Source organism: Alexandromys fortis, unplaced genomic scaffold (assembly GCF_014885135.2).
Source record: "Alexandromys fortis isolate MF-2015 unplaced genomic scaffold, M_Fortis_MF-2015_v1.1 scaffold_170, whole genome shotgun sequence".
Lineage (NCBI taxonomy): Eukaryota > Metazoa > Chordata > Mammalia > Rodentia > Cricetidae > Alexandromys > Alexandromys fortis.
In genome coordinates, this window is record NW_026068084.1 from 1,849,228 (window position 1) to 1,870,080 (window position 20,853).

The 20,853-nt window shown below is 44.2% G+C and overlaps 1 protein-coding gene across 1 annotated transcript in view; it reads right to left on the reverse strand.

Annotated features, from left to right (window-relative positions):
• Nell1 (neural EGFL like 1) overlaps positions 1 to 20,853 on the reverse strand; it is an 824,157-nt gene that overhangs the window by 290,972 nt on the left and 512,332 nt on the right. The window contains exon 14 of the mRNA XM_050122124.1: positions 15,946 to 16,068. Within this exon, the coding sequence (XP_049978081.1) occupies positions 15,946 to 16,068 (123 nt within the window). The remainder of the gene's footprint in view (positions 1 to 15,945; positions 16,069 to 20,853) is intronic.

Consider the following 20,853-nt stretch of genomic DNA (forward strand, 5'->3'; position numbering starts at 1 on the left):
CCCAGCTCTGGGGGCATCTGACACCTCTGGTCTCTGAACACACCCACCTGCACTCACACCCTCATGCCCACTGCCAAACACTTACACATCCACACTGTTTTAAAAATAATAAAATAAAAATTGAAAGGGTATCAGGGTTTAATTATTTCACAGCTCTAGAACAAAGGGGCTGCGACTAAATCTCTAAAATTGTCTAGATTGAAACTATCTAGGAGACCGAATCTAAACCATCATCCTATGTCTCCACTTCAGATCTGAAAATCTACCCTAACTTTTGGAGAGTGATAAAGGATTTCTTCCTTGTATTTATCTGCTAATTAAGCAAAGTATCTCTGTTACCAAATTTTAATGTTCTCACAAAAAAAGTCTTTGCTATTCCAAAATCAAAACATGTAGTAAAAATATATTTGAATAAGTTCTTGTCTCTTTTGTCATATCCCTGCTCGGGAGCTTTGAAACTGTCACATTAGACACTGATGTCACTAGATACCAATAGTCCCAGGACACAAGAGGTCATGAATTAGTGATAAGGTTGTCTAGATAGATTCTTTCTCCAACGGTCAAACAATTAACAATAATAATTGTCAAAATAAAATGAACATGTAATCAACACACACGAGCTGGGTTATTGAAGATGCAATGAAAAGTAACTGACACACCAATTATTCCTTGCAAGTTTTAAGATGGCAGATTCGCCAAGGGCTAAGTGGTCAAGAAGCACAGGACAGAGGCAGTCTATTGACCAATAGCAGGCAGCTGTGTATCTAAAAACCCAGAAGCATGCAGGGCTCCTCTACGGCACCTGCGGTTCTACTTAAGAGGTATTCAATGACTCAGAGTTCTTCATGTTCAAGTGACCCGCAGGGCATTTTTTCAGTTTACATTAAAACTGGGAGGATTAGGAGCTTCGGCAAAAGCTGAACTGCATTAATATGATGGAAGTCACGATGATGTGGTTGACCCAGCCAGAGGGATCCTCAAATCCCCGATCTGCCAGTCTTTCCCACTGGAGGGCCTACAGATGACCATCACAGTATGCCAGGTTGAATGGCTTCAGAAATTCACACTAGTCCTTTCTGTGCTTTCATTCATGTAAATTTCATTGACAGAGGTGCTCAGCAGAAACTACTCATGCCCACGTATAGGTATGTCCTCTCTTCTCTGCACAGGCACACAGACATTCTGCTCTAATGCTAGATATGGCGTGGACATGGATAGGGCTCTGCCAAATCAGTGTGAGCCAAAGGCTGGTACTACTTCCAGGTCTAGTCCATAAACCACCTGGCCATGACCTGCAGCTGTTTATCCTCTGCTAGAGAGATGCAGATGCTGAACATGACAGACCAGTGAGCTCCCTTGGGAAGACACTAGGCAGCCATGGTGGTGGCCAATGGCAACCACAGAAACAGGCAACTGGGCATCTGTTAGAGCCCTAACCATCACTGCCTTACTGGATACAGACAGATACACACATGCTGCCTAACCTGACACTGTTTCACATAGGAGCTGACAATGAAAGAAATTTAAAAACATCATCTTCTCTACGAATAAGTGAGAAAACAACAAGAGTCCATCAGCTGGTCTATTTTCAGAGCCAAAGCACACAGATGCCCTGGAGAGCAACAAGTCTCTTTAAATTGGAAGGTTCGATAGAAGCATCAGAAACAGACACTCAAGCCCAGTTGGTTGAGTTGGAAGATGTCAACATTTCCGGAATGAAGTAGTAACTGACAGCTGACAGGACCTGGAGAAGGCTGCCATGGACACAGCTAACTCTCTTCCAGAAAGCAAACAGAACACTCTCGGCGTTGAAATAAAGAAATCCATGACCGTATTTGCAATCGAGTGAAGCAGAAGATTGAAGGCAGGCGAATGCACACTACAGGTGGAATGGTGGGTCTTGATTGTCCTTCCCACTACCATTCTACCGAAGAAGACAAGCATTGAGCATCACTCCAAGATTACATTTGGAACTGCATACTATTTGCAACCATTTTTTAATTTGTCCTGTACTGCATTTGATTAAATGAATCAGTGATAAAAGCAGAGTCACCAATATGCGCTGGTGTCATACTAACACAAGAAATAAAAACCTCCTCCTGAGAGTAGTACAGGCAAGAATGAACTCAGATTTGAATTCTCTCCCTGTGTCTTCAATCTTCCTATAGCTTGTGGTTTTCAGCCTATCTGTACCTAGTTGTATGATTCTCAATCTGTGCCTGCCTGAGTACATCTCATCAATCTGTCCCCAACAATGGGCTTTGCCCTCTCTCTTTTATTGGACAGCACAGAAAGCATCATATGGAAAAGGGATACTTTCTAGAAATCTTTAATCGAGTTTCACAAGGGATTAAGCTACTGACTCCAACTGACTCCTTCTAACCCAGGTAACAGACAAACAGAAGCTACCAAGGTGCCCACCGCTGCTTCTAGTGTATATGGGAGATATTTGTTTTTATAAGATTCCCTTTAACAAATTTGCTCTTTCAAGCATTTATTTACCATAATACACAAACACACAGGCACAGGGCAAGGGCAGGGAAAAATACACGTCTTAAGATTAAAACTATGCATTAGTTTGGGTTGTAAAAACTGAAACATGGGCGATCGAGGCAAGGAAGGTTGGCCATCTTAAAGGCAGGTTAAACAAAGAGCTGGGTACACAACAGAATAGCAGTCTTTGGGGTCCTGAGAAAGTTGCAGTCACTTAGAATGTAAGGGATGCTTTAATAATAATTCTATCACTGTGCTTTGCTGCCTGTATAGAGATTTAAATAAAAAAGAAGCAGCTAAGCTAATACGTAAGACGAGTGAGGTGCAGGCAGACCCCACAACAGCATTCAGCCCAGACTCTTGACCATTTAACTCTCAGCCCCAACATGAAGCAGTTTTAGGTAGGGCAGGTAGCACGTGTAAATCTGCCTGTATCTAGCAAGGCAGTGATGGTTAGGGCTCTAACAGACGCCCAGTTACCTGTTCCTGAGGTCGCCAATGGCTGGCCACCCCCATGCCTGCCGAATATCTTCTCAAGGGAGCTGACCTGTCTGTTGTGTTCAGCATCTGCATCTCCCCAGCAGAGGATAGACAGCTGCAGGTCATGACCAGATAGGTGGTTTATAGGCCAAACCTGAAGGTAGCATCTGCTGGGCTGGTTCACACTGAACTCGATGGAACCCTATCCATGTCCACGCCATATCTAGCGTTAGAGCACAGGGGGTGCCTATGAAGTAGGGGAGGACCCATCTCTCTGTGCGGTCATTAAGAGTAAATAGATCAAAAAATAAAAAATAAAAAAATAAAAAAAAGAGTAAATAGATCAGCCCAGGTGTGGGGCTGCAGGCCTTTAATCCCAGCACTGAGAAGGCAGAGCCAGATGGATTTCTGTGATTGAAAGGTCAGCCAGATAACAACATAGTAAGTTCCAGGACAGCCAGAGCTCTGTAAAAAGGTCTCTCTCTGTCTGTCTCTGTCTCTCTCTGTATCTCTCTCTCTCTCTCTCTCTCTCTCTCTCTCTCTCTCTCTCTCTCACACACACACACACACACACACACACACACACAACCAAATAAACAAAGCATTTTTGCTCTCTATACACAACCTGACCCCATATAGATGCATCAATGGCTGCTATTGTACAATGGCACCCAACACTGGCTGCTTCTATATACGATTTATTTTTATCATTTTAACTATATGTATGAGTGTGGAGAAGGGTATGTGCCTGTGTGGTATGGTGGAGTTCAGAGAAAGACAGCAGCTGTTCTGAAGCAAGAGTTACAGATGACTATGGGTCACCTAATAGCAGTAGGTGCTCTCAACCACTGAGTGACCCCCCTCAGTTCCGGTCACTGAGTAGTTTGAATATGTTTCCAATATTTGCTCCCCAGCACAGTTCACAGTGCGGCACTGAGCCTAGAAACTGACTGTGGCCTGGCCCATCCCATTAGGGGGCATGTTCGCCTTGGGCTAATGTGAGCCAGGAGTGATTGTGTCTCATTGGCACAGAGTTCTAGATTAGATTATTGTAGTTACTCTCTACATTATTTAGATTCCTTAAGATAAAATGTTTAGCAAAACTTTTGTTCTCAATATTGTTTGTTATATTTATTATTTGTTATTATTGTATATAGTTGTATTTGGTTTAGTTTTGTCTTTTTTTTTAATTAGATTACTGCTTGGCCCATTAGCTCTAGCCTCGTATTGGCTAACTCATATTAATTTAACCCATTTAGCTCTAGCTTCTTATTGGCTAACTCATATTAATTTAACCCATTTCTATTAATCTGTATATTGCCATATAGCTGTGGCTTACTGAGTTCCCAGTGTCTATCTCCGGCCATCCATGACTTTTCTCTGACTCCTCCTTCTTTCTCCCAGCATTCCGTTTAGTTTTCCCTGCCTACCTAAGTTCTGCCCTGCTCTGCTATAGGCTCAAAGCAGTTTCTTTATTCACCAATGGTATTCACAAAATACAGAGGGACATCCCATATCACACACGTAAGCAAAGCACTCATACACCAAAAAAAAAGTAATGTTATAAAATAAACCAGACAAAAAGATGAGCTAGTGGCGGCATATGCCTATAATCTTGGCAGAACTGGGGAGATAGCTCAAGACTAGCCTAGGCTACATAGCAAGATCCAGTCTCAAAACTGAAAGAGGAACCTGAAAAGATACAAGGTTGATCACCCCATACAGTCCAGGAAAGGCTCATGCTTGCAGGTATAAAGTACTGTAGAATGGATGCAGGTAGTACTGTAATTTCTGCCCAGCCCACTGATCCCTAACAGTATACTCAATAAACTATTCTTTCTAAAGAACAAGATACTACAGAAGGAAGTGATGTGATAAAGTACATGGCTAAAATCAGTGCTTGAGTAAAAATCTGAACACAAAACTGGGAAATAAGTGGTGCCTCTAATCCCATCACTTGGGAGAGTGGGGCAGGAGAAGTATAAATCTGATGCCAGTCTGGGATACAGGCCAGCCTGAGCTACATGGAAAGACTGCACCAAAGTGGGGAAGTAAAGAGAAAGCACCAGCTGCTCTTGGAGAGGACCCAGGCCCCAGCACCCACATGGTGTCTCACAAACAGAACTCCCATCCCAGGGGATCCAATGGTCTTATTTAGACAAAAGGGGGAGATGTAGGGATAAGCCCCGCCTATTAGGGGGCGTCTTCCCCTCAGGCTAATGTTTATATATAAATCTGGCGAGTGTGAGCCCACCAGCCCCTTGTTTTCTTGTTCTCCGCGGGAACGGGTGGTTCTGTAAGTCTATTTCCCCATTAAAGCTGTATATATTATTACAATCTGTCTGCATTCAATTATGCCAATACATTTAGTAATGCTGCCCATAGGAATTTGTTAGTTGGGAAAGAAAGGCAACCTTGTCCTGACGACTCAATAGGAAGTCAATGCTCAGTTGCCCGTTTTAAAATAAAACAGACTGATGGGTATTTATATTGCTCTGCTAATCTTGTGAGTCGTTTATACCATGACAGCCAGAGTGCCAACACCTGTGAAATTCGCCAAAGCGCAACCTCAGCTCTGGAAAGCATCAGCACTTGTCAAGGCGTGTTACTTCCACACCCTCTGAGATTCAAGCTAGCTTAGCTTCCTTTAAGCCCCGGGAGACTCAGCTACTGTCTACCAAAGTATAAGCCTTAAACGGGAAGTTCTGACACCGCTAAGCAGTGAGCTGTGATTTCAGTGTATCCGCGAGACTCTCTCCTGCCCACTGGAAACGCAGCGGAAGGCTAAGGCTACACGATCTACCTAGACAAGCCAAGGAACATGGCCAATGGAGTAGGCAAGCTTTTTTTCACGAGTGTTCTTCTGCCCCCCTCTTCTGCCAGTGCCCTCTTTCTTGTTTTGGAAAGCAACACAGCTTCCAGTCGCCCGCAGCCCTTTATCAAACTTACAGCTATAAATGTCTTTCCAAGAAAATCAGTTCTATTTTCTAGTTCCAGGTACATTTTCAAAGGATGCATTACTAAAATATTAAACATAATAATCCTTCCTGGGCTTAGAGGCTTTTCTTTCTCACGGAGTTACATCAGTATTATAAACACTTCCCCGTTTAGGGTCATAACAAGTTACTTGCTGATAAATTTGTTAACAGTACTTGCTGATAAGCATTTGTCTGACAGGAAATTTACAAAATCGATTTAACTTGTTCCAGTGCTTGTTAGAGTCGCCATCAGCACACAAACAACAGCAGCGCAGATGGAAGCAGGAGGAACAGAAGGGCCTCTCATACCTTCCCAGCCTTCAGAAAGGAGCAGTCACACTTCAACTTCCATGGTCTCCCCAAGAAACGGCACACACTGCAGTGCGAGGGAGCACCTACTTGGAAAACCCGATGAAGTCTCTGCTGTCAGGGGCCCACCACGCGAAGCCACAGCGAGATCTTCAGGATTTCCAGTCTCTGTCTGGCCAGGTGTCTGCCTCCTCAATTCCAGCATCTCCCTGTATCATCGATGGCGGAGGGAGGAGTCTCTGAAGTATATATAGTCCTGCTGCCCATGTAGCCCAGACGAAGGCCACTGCGCTGTCTGCTCTGTCCCAATCTATTCTCTATCGACTCAAACCTACTGCAGTGACAGGAAATCTGGCATCTCACACTCCAATAGGTGACAAGAGTCATCTTCTAGTTTCTACAGAACCAAGCGACTCTGAGTTCATCTGTGATTGAGAGTTAAGTGGCCATTCTACGTGGGACCGCAAAGATACTGACGGCAGTCTCAGGAATGTCTCTCTGGATTACAGCAAGGGAGGGCACAAAGGAAAAGACAACCTCCTACTCGAGTGCACTGCACACTTAGGTGGATGTCTATGGCACGAAGACCACAAAGAGCAGTTTCTCATGTTTTTTGTCTTAAAAATACATATACATACATTGAGATTGCCCAGCCCTGTAAGAGTTAAAGATAGGAAATACATATGTTCTGAATACATACGTCATATTAATACAATCAGTGACTACCAAGGCCTTGAACAGGGACATAGATGACATGACTGTGGTATGTATGAAATATATATATATATACTTATATACATATATATGTGTGTGTATGAATACATATATACATATGCATATATATGTTTGTGAAGTACAGCTGTGATGGAGGAAGGTCATTGGTTAATTAAATAAAGAAACTGCTTGCCCTGATAGGTTAAAACATAGGTGGGAGGAGTAAACAGGAGGAAGAGGAAGTGAGGTAAGACTCCTCAGACAGACTCAACAGCTCTGCTCTCTGGAGCAGAGGCCCTGCTTCACTCTCCCAGGCAGCTCTGAACCAGGATGGACGTAGGCTAGAATCTTTCCGGTAAGCGCACCTTGGGGTGCTTACACACATTATTAGAAATGGGCTAGTCCAGGTGCAAGAGTTAGCCGAGAAGAGGCTAGATATAATGGGCAAGCAGTATTTAAAAGAATACAATATGTGTGTTGTTATTTCGGGCATGAGCTAGCAGGCGGCCGGGGTGCTGGGGACACAGTCCCGCCACTCCAATTACTACACAGCTGTAAGAAGCTCTGTACATCCTAAGGGAGAAAACTCTACCTAGTGATATGACTAAAGATCATATTAGCATTAATACTGATTGCCAATTTCACAGGATCTAGAATAACCTAGGAGACAAACCTCTGCACACATCTATGAAAGATTGTTTAGGTTAGATTGGGGTGATATTTTGTTTGTGAACTAACAAATAAAGCTTGCCTGAAGATCAGAGTATGGAGCTCAGCCACTAGTTAACCACAAAGGCCAGGTAGCGGTAGCACACACCTTTAATCCCAGCACTCAGAGGCAGAGGCAGATGGATTTCTGTAAATTCATGGCCACCCTGAGCTACACTAGACTGATCAGTTTTAAAGAGAATCAGAGCCAAACAGTGGTGGCTCACACCTTTAATCCCCAGACTTGTAAGTCACACGCCTTTAATCCCAGGATGGGAACACAGGAAGTGATATGGCTGGGTGGAGAGAGAAATATAAGGTGGGAGGAGACAGGAGCTGGACGGCATTTAGTCTGAGGATTTGTGGAGTCAGGATCTTGCTCACTTTGGTCCGAGGATTCAGTAGAAGTAAAAGGTCTCTCTACTCACTGACTCCTTTACTTCCCTGATCTTTCAGCATTTACCCCAATATCTGACTCCCTGTTTTATTACTAAGACCAATTAGATTTCATGCTACATTACATTAACTGAGGTGGTGTCTTAGGGCTTTTATTGCTGTGAAGTGGTATCATTAAAATGACAACTCTTATAAGGAAAATATCTAATTGGGTTGGCTTACACTTTCAGAGGTTTAGTCGATTATCATCATGGTGGGATGTGGAGGTGTGCAGGCAGACATGGTGCTGGAGAAGGAGCTGCGAATTCTACAGCTTGATCCACAGGCAGCAGAAGGAGACTGCCATACTAGGTTTAACTTGAGCATAGGAGACCTCAAAGACCACCCTCCAACAGTGACACACTTCCTCCAACAAAGCCACACGACCTAATAGTGTCACTTCCTATGGGTTAAGCATTCAAACACATGAGTTTTGGGGGATCATACATACTCAAGGTGGGAAGACCTCTCATCATTCTATGAGCTAGGGACAGACTAATGAAGTAGCAGAGAGCAGGCTGGACACCAGCACCCGTGACTTTCTGCTTCCTGACTATAGATTTGTTTTGACCAGTTACCTAAAGTCCCCATTGCCATGACTTCTGCACCAGGATGGATTGCCTCTCAAACTGTAAACATATATAAATTTCCTTTGGTCAGTGTGTTGATTAGTTTTAAATATCAACATGCTACAACCTAGAACCACCTAGGAAGAGAATCTTCATGAGGAGTTATCTATGTTAAGTTGGCCTATGGGTCTGTCTATGGGAAACTGCCTTGAATATTAATGGATATAAAAGACCTAGACCACTGTGGGTAGCATCATTCCCTAGACACATGCTACTACACTACACAAGATGGAAGAAAGCTAGCGAACAGGGATGTGTTGTTTTTCTCTGCTCTTGACGATGGATACGGTGGTGTAACTCAGTCCCTGCGTGACTTCCCTGCAATTATGAACCATAGCCTCCAACTGTAAGATAAATAACCCCTTGCTTTTCTCAGAGGATTTTATCACAGCAACAGAAACAAAACTACAATAGTAAGGCATTTCATCACCATCAAAAGGAAAAGTCACAAACACAGAAGGTAAGACAGAAATTTCCAGTGGTATTTTAATCCAGTCTATCTGTTTTGTCTTATTTAAACTCATATAATAACATGAAGCAAGTATCCTTGAGCCCCTGACAAAGTCAGGGACCCTGGCTTGAAGAAATTGCCGTTATGTGTTGCTGTATGCACTTTGACACCCTTGAGGGTGTAGAAGCTGGAGCTGAAAGAAACATGGTCATTCACTCATGGCTACACTGCTAATACCAGGAAATGCAGCACATGACCTAGCGTGTCTGTCTCCATAGCTCATAACCAGGACACAATTCCCACATGTGAGTATGGTCTCACGAACAGCTCCTTTTTCATCTTTGCTGTTCCCTCAAGCAAAGGCTGTGTTTTCTTTGGAATTCTACAGTCTCAAGAAGGGGAGTGATTACATTTTGGCTTCCTGCTTCATTCTAGACCTAGGAAGAGGCTTTTCCTCCCACCAAAGCTAATTCTGCCCTTCCCCAGCCTGGCCCTCACTGCTGTGGCTGCTCATTTCTTGAAACGCCCCTCTCTTCTCGATGATTTCCGCATCAACCCTAACTCCCCACTGTTCGATCTATGAGAAAATAGAAGTTGCTGTATATGATCCTTGCAATCACATCTGTAGTTTTCAAAATTCTAGCTATAATTTTTTTCTATTGCATACGCCAGTGGCGAGATGATTATGGCTTCAGCTACGGCAGAGGTGTTCAGCGGTAAGAAATGACTGTATTGTGGATAAAGGACAGATCTCGGATTTGTTGATGGGGTGGTATAAAACATGAAAACCAGAAACTAAAGATAACATTTAGGTCTCTGTTCTAAGCAACCTGGTGAAAGACAACCCTATTGCCCAACTGGGGACAGACTTAGAGGAAGAAACGAAGAAACAGTATCAGTTGTATGATTTTGAGATACACTCTCCTCCCCTACTTCCATTTTTATTCTTGAAGTATGGTTACTCAGAGACAACTGCTATCTGAAGGGGTTCCATGGGAAATTTCAACAATAACTCCCAACTGTCAAATTATACGGCATTTGATATTTAGCAGGGAGAGACTATGGACTGAGAGGTGAGGCTCAAAATGTCCAAAAGGGGCCAGGTTTCACAGGGCAAGGGGTCATGTTAGAGTTTAGGCTTCCTTCAAAAAGAAAAATTTTTTAGGAAGAAACATGGAGATAAATTAATGGATGCATGAAGATTGATGGATGGACAAACAGACAGATTTAATGTTCTGAAAACCACTTCTCAGGACTGTGCGTGCTTGAGCATGTTTTGGGTCTGCATGTTCCTGACAAGAAACTTTCTACCTGTGTATCTTCAAATTCATAGCCTGGGTCATGCACGTTCTCCGACTGGTTGACTGAGATCAACTGAACTGGAGATTTTTTCACTCACATTTATATCAGTTTTGTCTTTTTACAAATGATCCATAGTCAAATTTCTTAATAGTCCTAAATTATTTTTGAGAGTCGCATTCCCCACAGTAACTAATTTATCCAAGAACATCCTTATGCAACTAAGGAGATGCTTAACCACTACTGGAGGGGAGGGGATCCTTCCATATTAACCTCCCCACAGAGAAGATTTTAGGTGGCTCTGAGAGTTACTAGCAGAAATATGGGTCTGGAGAGGTGGCTCAGCTGTTGAAAACACTAGCTACTCATGCCGAGGACCTGGGTTCAGTTCCCAGCACCCACATCAGAGGCTATAACCACCTGTAACTCAAATCGCAGGAAATCTAATGTCCTCTTTGGCTTCTGCAGTTACCTGCTCAGTGGGTGTTCATACAGAGAAGTAGGCACACACACACACATACAAAAATAAATAATTTTAATGAGAATACTCTATGTTTGCTTCAAGAATTCATCTCACTGGGTCTTGATCCTTGGCTACCCCTACTCAACTTGTTTTCTACCTGTATAAACCAGTCCGAGTGGGATAAGTTTTCAGAACTCTTCCTGAGCCATCAGGAAATTGCTCTGTAAGTAGAGATGTACATAAAATCCTTAGCTGCTCATGGTTTGGATATGACTTTACAAGCAGGCTGGTCTCTAGCTGGGTCGGGTCCTCCTATCGTATCGGTCAATCTTTCTTCCCAGCATTCTGTCTGCAAACCCAAGAGCAGAATTTCAGAAGGCAGCCTTCCCGAGTTCTTCCTCCTTCCATCACCCATGTTTCAGAGCTCGGTCTAGAGTGCTGCACGCACCTTTTGCCAAAGGCTTCACATTTCCCTCGCTATTTGCTTCCAAATCTTCAAATTTCATTTTCTCTGACTCACAGCCTGGCAGTTTATCAATTTTATTATTTCCACTGATAGCTTGGTATAACAACTTAACTATTCCAACCCCCCTCCTTCCCCCCCACCTCTCACACTGCTCGTGAGCTGCTGGAAAGTCTGTACCTGCAAGATGTCTGCCGTCCTTAGGATATCCTCCAATTTAAGATTTCAGTGACATTATTAGTTGTGAGCTGTCATGTTACTCTTCCTGTGCCAGACCTCCCTCCCTGGCCTTCTGCTTCTGGCTTCCTGGCATACCATGTGCTGTGCTCAGCTTTATACGGGAGAGACGCATCTAGAAAGTAGCTCCTCCATGCAAAGATGCTTCCTGTCGGAGAGATGCGTCTAGGAAGTAGCTCCTCTGGCTATACAAACACTCTCTGCAGAGTGCTCACAAGACCTCACCTCCAAGAACTACCGGATTTTCAGAAGCTTTAGAAGAAAGACTCGCTTATATGCAGAACATGGAGACAGTGAACCTAACCCGTGCTTTTCTTTGAAGCCAGACACCCCACCCCATTAGCAGTCCAGACTTCACATCGGGGTTGGTTCGCATATCTCTTTCAGGAATCGATGGCTAAAGCTTGGGTGTCCTCTCACTCTTGTGACCCCAGACCAGGCCTGCTCTCTTCTAAAATCTTCCAGATACCCAAGCGCATATTCCATTAGGAAGATGATTTGCCTAATGCTCGCTCGTGAGGAAACTTCCAAGGATTTTAGTATGCTCCCCTTTGGCTAAGCATTGTTGCAGGTGTGTGCTGGATGAATAAACAAGCTGGTGTAATATGCAGTGGCACAGGCTGAGGTCATGTTCAGAGAGCTTCTCAGGAAACAGTGAAGGACGATCATCTAGCCTAAGGCATCAGGATGGGCACCCAGGACTTGGACAACAACTAGGGAAGACTGCATCTCCACACATTACAGCATCATTAAAGTATCCCCTGAGTTACCTGAAAATAAGCCCCGGGAGGGGAAGATAATTAACTGACTTTTATAGACAAAGGAAGCGCATTAAGAGATATCAATCATAAAAGTGTAGCGACGTGCTCCTGACACGCTGGACAGTTATGAGCAAGTGCCTCCCACTAGCTCTCCAGTATTCTTCAGGGTGACTGTTGGGGTACAGAGCAGGTAACAGTAGTCTGCACTTAGCGCTTTAGCTCTGAGTTCCAGGTAAATCATTACACCTGTTGTAAAGGACTCGTGACACATCTAATATATCAGAACCCCAGTGAGAGCACAGACACAAATATCCGCAGGAGAGTGGCATTAGGAGAAGGTGCTCACACACCATTTGACCTTCTCTCTCCCCTGAGCTATCCCACTAGGCCTTTTGATTCACCCTCATGGTCTTCCATGACTACAGGCGAGTTCTGCACTAGAGGTTAGTGTGCCCACAGGACCACCCCTGTAGGTTTCTTCCAGCCCTGAGGAAGGAGAGCAAGCCTCACACGGGCATCCTTGCTTTCATGTGCTTGTTTTCTTTACCTTCCTTTCAGCTGGGCCTCAGTGTGGGAAGCTACACTTTCTAGGTTCTTCTCAAACCACAACAGTTCTTCAAAATGAATCAATGAATTGAGTTTTCAGAACAGATCTGCTGTGAGTCAGCTTGAAGAGATGACCACATCAAGTCCCCTGATCAAATCCAGCTTCTGAGACAAACAGAACCCTGAGCCAACCCACAAGGGAGCCACAGGACACGTGTGTTTCTAGCACCGTATTCCTCAGAGCAGTTATCCCCAATCCCAGACTCCATTCTGCCCTTAGATCCTGTGACACTCGTGGGAAGTCTTTTTTTGTTTGTTTGTTTGTTTCAATTAATTCTTGTTCACAACATGTAGGACCAACTTCACAAGAATGTGTCACCTAGAAGGACTCTGCCCTCGGGATTCAGCATTCTGAACTCAACACTGCAACATTCTCAATAACCTCATAAATGTGGATTTGTTGCAAGTATGGCTCAGGAAGATCCAGAACGAGGAGTCTCCGGGCACATTGATTCTTAGTGCAGAGATGAAGAATGAGCCAAGCCACACACACCCAAAAGGTCTGTGCATCCTCTCCCTTACTCGGCAGCTCTTGGGTCAGACAAGAGTCTGGGATGGATGCCCTAGAAAGCTAGAGCTTTAGTCCAAGTACAGTCTCTCTGGATTCCTCTCCCTCTTTATCCTAACGATCCCTTAAAGGCTCTGTTAGCAGACAGTGAAAGGCTTGGGGTTGAGCACATGTGCTATTTCCAGAATATGAATGAGGTGCTGGATGTCAAGGACCTGATGCACGATGCAAATCTTCAGGGAACTGCCTCAGAGATCATCAAATCTTGGAGTGCCCTGTCTGTTGTGGACTTAGAATATGGAGTCTGGAGAAGGGGAGATGCTTGGTTCAAGTTCTTTGCCTCAAGCAAGGTCAGGATGTGGAGGCCATAACCATCTGAGGATGCTGTACTGTGGGGACGACCTCTAACTATCCCGGGGGTCAGTAATCACACAGAAACTGTCTCTATGTCCAAGGAAACACCAAATGGTCAATTACCAGCACAAGCAAGAATAAATATCTCAGCGCCTTGGGGAGGTAGCTTTGCCTGCTTTTGTAAGAGGCCCACACCTTCATTTGTCTCTGGGCCCTGCAAATCAAAGTCAGGGCTCATGTTTGCTTCCTGTTGCTGGCAACCAAAAGAATCCTAAAGCGTACACCAGCCTAGCACAAGGCTCAGTATTTTCTTAAGTCTTATGAGCCTCTTGTATGAACCAGTTTTGCTTTGTAAAATGTTCTACTTGGATTGGAAGCACTGGTTCACATCTTTTTTTTATTTTTCAATGAGTCCTCTGGGGCCCTGTCTTGCCTCTGCTTTTTGGCATCCAGACAGAATCCCCACTCACTGTGTATTTACAAAATAAATGCCAATATTATCAGCCACCAAGACAAAAATGCTTTCCAGGATCACCAGATTTTATCCAGCTAATGACAGATAAGGAAGGAGGCTTAGTCTATCAGCTCCATATTGACAACTGCTTAGTTAAAGCCTGATTTCCATTTCAGCACTAATGCTGGGCTGGGAAGGCAGATAAACACTCTCCCACTCAGAACCTTAACCCTCAGGTCAGGTTATGCTAATCTCATTGGGCACTGTCTGCAAGCATTCTGTCCACTTAACCCTAAGGGCCACAATATTTAGCAACACATACTGCTTGGTTTAAAGTGTTTTATTCTGCTTATCAAATGTGTGAGCAAAATTTTATCTTGAAAGTTACACGTTGTGATTATTACTATCTTTCCTTTCTGCTTTCTTTTTAGTTTCTGGCTGGGAAAGAAGATGTAGGAAGGGAAGGAAAGAGGAGGGAAGTTGTGTGTCTTTCTTCTTTGGTTGATGGGGCTGGTTATCACATAGCTAATGAACAGCTATAGGATGCCAGGCGCGTTCTTTCCCTAGGCATGAAGCTGTAGGGGATAGGGCCTTGCGCTTGATACCCAAGCCTTCCGCCTTCACGGCAAGGCCAATAACACAGAGACAAACACAAATATGTAACCTAGAGTGTCCATTCAGTCCATTTGTGAAAAGCAGAGAAGCAAGGTTTGGACTTGGGAACATTAAGGGTCCACTGTTGGTGACACCTCATGATGATTCTATGATATGTGGACATCATATGATGTGGACATCAGGGTGGAGACTTAAAGGAAGTGAGCACCCATGAAGACTGAGAGTATGTCAGCGTCCAAGAACTGGCAGGAATCAGTGTGCCTGTATGGAGAAAGTATGCGGACAGTGAGGGGCCATCTGGGAGGAACTAGGGGTGAGGCTCCGCAAACTGAAGGAAGGGTGTGAAGACGACCATAAATGTACACAAAGCCAGACCCTGGCTGTACTCTAACCAGAATTTCTTGTTTGTTTGTTTGTTTGTTTGTTGTTTTTGTTTCTGTTTGGGGTTTTTTGTTTGTTTTGTTTTGTTTTTCGAGGTGAGGTTTCTCTGTGTAGCTTTGGAGACTGTCCTGGAACTCACTCTATAGAACAGGCTGGCCTTGAACTCACAAAGATGTGCCTGTCTCTGCCTCTGGAGTACTGGGATTAAAGGCATGCCACCATGCCTGGCTTCCAAACAGCATTTCTAAGTGTAAAGTTTCTCACTCACGCAGACAGCCCGAATGTGAGAAGGACTGGCGCCCACTTGCCCTCTGAGCACAGTTCACATGGACACAAATTTACACCAGAACTGAATCTTTCCTCAAAAATTCCATTTGTTCTACCAGACAAAACCAGAGGGCTCCATTCAGCTGTGGAACTCCACCAGGACCACACCCACAACCCAAAATCTGCCAAGGCTTTTCTTCCACCACGTGCAGTGTCCTGGCTGCAAAGAGACCAAAAGCAGGAACCAGCTGTGTTCAGCTACCACCACTGCGACAGCAGGAATCTCCACAGCTACAGCTGGGGCAGCAGGTGGCGGTGCTCCACAAAGCAGCAAGCCTACCTCTGCAGACGGTGCCGTTTCCCACGTAGCCCGGCTGGCAGGTACAGCTGTGTCCCTGGACGGTGTTGGTGCAGATGGCGTTTTTGTCACAGTTGTGCTGTCCGCTGCCACAGTCGTCATGCTCTGCGGGGTGGGGGAGAACAAGAGACGTGTCTTTACAAGAGGAACCGCTGGACTGGCTGCAGAAGTGCGCAGGAACTCAGCAACAAGAACAGCGGTGACCAGCCAGGCGTGGTGAATTATGCCCATTGATCCCAGCATGTGGGAGGGGGACTGAGGCAAGCCTAGGACACAGAGGAACTTCCTCTTTGGATCTACTGTCTTCACCCTAGAGAAGCCATGGGACCTACCCTGCATTGATATTTAAATCTGAGAGGATGACCTTCACCCACCCAAGGCACTGATGAAATCTGTACTGGTGAATTATCTTTGTGACCAACTCTCCTGTATAGCTACTGATTCTAAAGAGACCAGAAGAGGCTGCCGGACTTGCACTCCACGACCCAGATCATGGCAACCGAAGACCTCTTCAGAGATCATAAGTGTACCCGGGGACAAGGCAGCATAGACGCCACTGAGAAACCAGAGCCTTAGTGCAGACCGTGGCAACTGTGAGACAGCATCAATCTGTTGATAACCCTAATGGACTTCTTACCTGAAATAGGATAATAATAACCAATTTTCAGAGTTACAATAATTCCAAGGGCATCAGGGAAAGAAAAATGCCAGGCATAAGAAAGCCAGTGTGTACAGTAGACATTGTCTCCCCCAAGCTCCCTTCCCTCGCTACCTCCTTCCTTCCCCACACCTTTCTTCTTCCCTTTCCTTTATTTTCTTTTGAGACACAGTCTTGTCTATACAAAGATAGTACATTTCAAAGAGGAAGGCCAAGCTAACACAGCCTGCCAAAGAGCATTTACCAACATGCACCTCCAAAGGCTAGCAGAGGACCTGCTGAGTCAGAGATGGGATGGCATTCCAGCCTCTCCTGAGGCCTTTCACTAGGCTAATTCTCCAAATAACTCATTGTCACGGTCCTCAGAACTAACCTACGGACTGTGGATAGATGCGTTAGACGGATACTAAGGCACTTGGGGTATAAGGCACCCAGGAGGAGACTGAGCTATACTACAGTATACACTGAAAATGCCAACTTTGAGACCAGCTCTCATAAGAAACCCCCCTCCCCTCACACATTCCAGAGTTGTAGCTACATAAAGGACTGCTCTGTAAGTAAACAATATGGAAAATATATGTCCTTTATTTCTCTCAAAACCTGCCATTATCAATAACTTCTTAAACACTGCAAGAAGAGAAGTCAAGTGAAGCTATTAAAATTACAAAAGGCTGTGATCAAGAGTGGAGTCTCCAGCTAGAAAGTCCAAAGAATAGCACTCATTGGAACAAAAATAAAACTTCGGTGTAGTTTGCTAGGTAAAGTATGAAGCCGATGTAGTAATCAATTGAAATGTCTTTCTTTGTTAATTTTTATTTTAAATTGTTAATAAGACCTTCGCCATGTGAAAGGTTAAACCTTATAAAAACTAGAGTACATATAGAAGTGTATCTGGTTCATTGGATACCTCAGATTCTCCAAGTAGACTGTTTCTTGAGGTCTAAAGAGCAATCAGAAATATCAGAGGGGAATGAGTGCATGTAAGCAAGGAGCAAGAAAAGGGGGCAAGCTGTATAAGGACAGACTGCGAGCCTGCGCAAAAGCCATCTCCAGCAAACTTCAGAAGATAATAAGCTCACAGATGTCCAATGCCATTTATATACTACTAAGCATCTAGGATGTGTAGGCCAGTATCACGTGACCCTAGGAGCACTAAGGTAAAGATTCAGACTCTAGGATTCACACTCTCCTATGTAAATTCATTTCATAAGTAATATTAGGATCTACCTGGCAATATGAAGATGAGTGGACACAGCCTCTACTGCTATAAATGCTCATGGTGATCAGATACCCATGTGCATCTGCAAAGAACCCAGGAGAGAAGGGAAATGGTCTTAAGGAGGTGACAATAGTCCATCCTACCACCGGGACACATCTAAAGCCAAGGATGCTCTGTTAGTAATAGCGTCGTGACAATGGGCACAATTCTGAATGATTTGCACAAACAAGCATGTGTGGCCATGCTAAGAGGAGCACTCACAGCCCATAATGAGAATTCACGACAGAGAAGTCATTGCTTCTACGGGAGAGAAGATGCTTACTACAGGACCATAGAAACTTGTCTTTCAAGAGGGGCGATGGGCTTAGCCAGAGCTGCCAACAAAGAATACTCCAAACAAAAAGATAACATTGGGGGTTACCAAACATTCCAAAGTCAGGACCAGCCTTGACTACCTGCTCTTGTTACTCAGTATCTTAGAAGACAATTCTCTTATGCAATAAGCAATGGCCACTGCTGTCTCGGCAATACGACTTCATTTTTGTCCTATCTAGGTTTCTCATATTGTCTTTCTGACTCAAAAGGTTTCTCATATTGTTTTTCTGACTCAAACTACTTCCCCATCCACGTGGTTGGAATAAATATAGCCCTGCCTAGCTTTAAATACCACTTCAAACCCACATTTTTCCAAAAAAAAAATATTTCTATATCTGTTTTCTAGACGAAACAGATTTGACCCATCTTAGTGCGTAGTTTGTCTTAGCTCACTGTGGAAACAGCCATATGCCCCTGCCTTATGAGAATTTCATGTTTCTGCCATCAGTGCCAATTAACTTTGAAGAAAGTCATATCACATTCGGGGGACATTTTGAAGCCCTCACCTTTACCTGTCAACATTTTAGATAATGGCATAGAACTAAGAGAGTGCTAAACACCGACCTACATTTTACAGGCGTTCTACCATTTAATTCACACAACCACCATGAGGTTTGCTGATTTTATAATGAAGGGAACAAGGAAAGGGATGGTAAACAACCTACCTAGAATCAAAATATGGGTGAGTGAGGGTCTCAGATTTGAGGATCTTCACAGCAGGTGAACCATCCCAGCACTGAGCAGTGATTGGAAGCTACCTGGTTATGGCCAGAGCTAAACCATGGCAAGTCAAAGCAGCCTCATCAAGCTGAAGATAAAACAAACATCTTCTATACTGCCCCTGAATTCCCAGAGACCTCCTAACACTGCCTGAGAGTTGGGTTCTATCCAAAGGATGAGGGACGTGAAGCTCCCAGATCTCATTATCCGCAGTCTTGCCCAACTCTACAAAATAACTGGACCTTTAAAACTATATCTGATGGAGACGAACAAGCAACACATGATTTCTTTAAAAAGAAAATCAAATTCTTTCCAGATGCTGTAAACAATGCCAAAGGTTCAAGATATGTAAAGACTCATAAGAAGTTAACAAGATATAAGAGTGGAGAAAACAGAATCCAGAACCAGATGCCCCAGGCTGAAAATCTGGGTTTGGTAGCTTCTAGCTATGGGTACTATAGAAGATATTAAGTCTCTATGTGTCGAATTTACTAATAGTAAAATGAAACTGAGTAGGACCTATCTCCTGGGACTGTGCTGAAAGTTGAGCTGGCTGATGAAGGTAAAACACAGCAGGCTGCTGCCACTGAGTGCTCCAAGAGTGAGTGACATTACTGTCACTACTGCCATTCATGGTGCTTCAACTACTTGTGGATTCACTTGTCAAACAGTAATTAAACTTAACAAAAGGGTTCCCTCTCCCTTGGCATTTACAGCTGGAAAGACTCGACAAACTGCTCACTGTCCAACAACTACAGAAACACAGCCAGGGAGTCATGACTAGTTTTTCAATGCCTTTTTTCACCTTAATGCTTTCTAATCAATCCACCCCTGGGTCACACAGGTTTCTCCTTCTGGAGCCCCCAAGGTCACACCTCTGCACCATTCCCAGCACATGCTGCTCACACACCAATGCGCCTCTCCTGCTACCCCAACTACGCATTCCCAGAGCCCTGCTCCCACGCGGCTTTCTCTCCGAATTGTTCATCACATGGCATGTATCGAAATCTTTTAAGGAATAAAATCCGATTATCCTGCTATTCCTGGTTTAAAAATACAAACAGACAAACAAAACCCAGCCGCTGCATCACTGTGAACAGTTTGTAAAACCCATCAGACACAGCATGGTATTATTGCTTCTGCTCCGTTCCAACAAGAACTGCTTTGTCTCCTCCTTCAAAGAGTCCTATCTCCTTCCTGTCCACATGTACTTTCCTCTTCTAGCTCAATAGTATTTTTTTCTTTTTTCTTTTTTTACTTTTTTTTTAAAATTTATTTATTTATTGAAGATTTCTGTCTCTTCCCCGCCACAGCCTCCCATTCCCCCCCCCCAGAAAAGTCCCCCTCCCTCGTCAGCCCCAAAGAGCAATCAGGGTCCCGGCCCTGTGGGAAGTCCAAGGACCACCCACCTCCATCCAGGTCTAGTAAGGTGAGCATCCAAACTGCCTAGGCTCCCACAAAGCCAGTATGTGCAGTAGGATTAAAAACCCATTGCCATTGTTCTTGAGTTCTCAGTAGTCCTCATTGTATGCTACGTTCAGCGAGTCCATGGAATATATACATATTAGAGTACTACTCAGCAGTAAAAAACAAGGACTTCTTGAATTTTGCATACAAATGCATGGGAATAGAAAACACTATCCTGAGTGATGTAAGCATGGGATGTACTCACTCATATTTGGTTTCTTGCCATAAATAAAGGACATTGAGCCTATAATTCATGATCCTAGAGAAGCTAAATAAGAAGGTGAACCCAAAGAAAAACATATAGGCATCCTCCTGAATATTAACCTTCATCAGGCGATGAAAGGAGACAGAGACAGAGACCCACATTGGAGCACCAGACAGAAATCTCAAGGTCCAAATCAGGAGCACAAGGAGAGAGAGCACGAACAAGGAACTCAGGACCGCGAGGGGT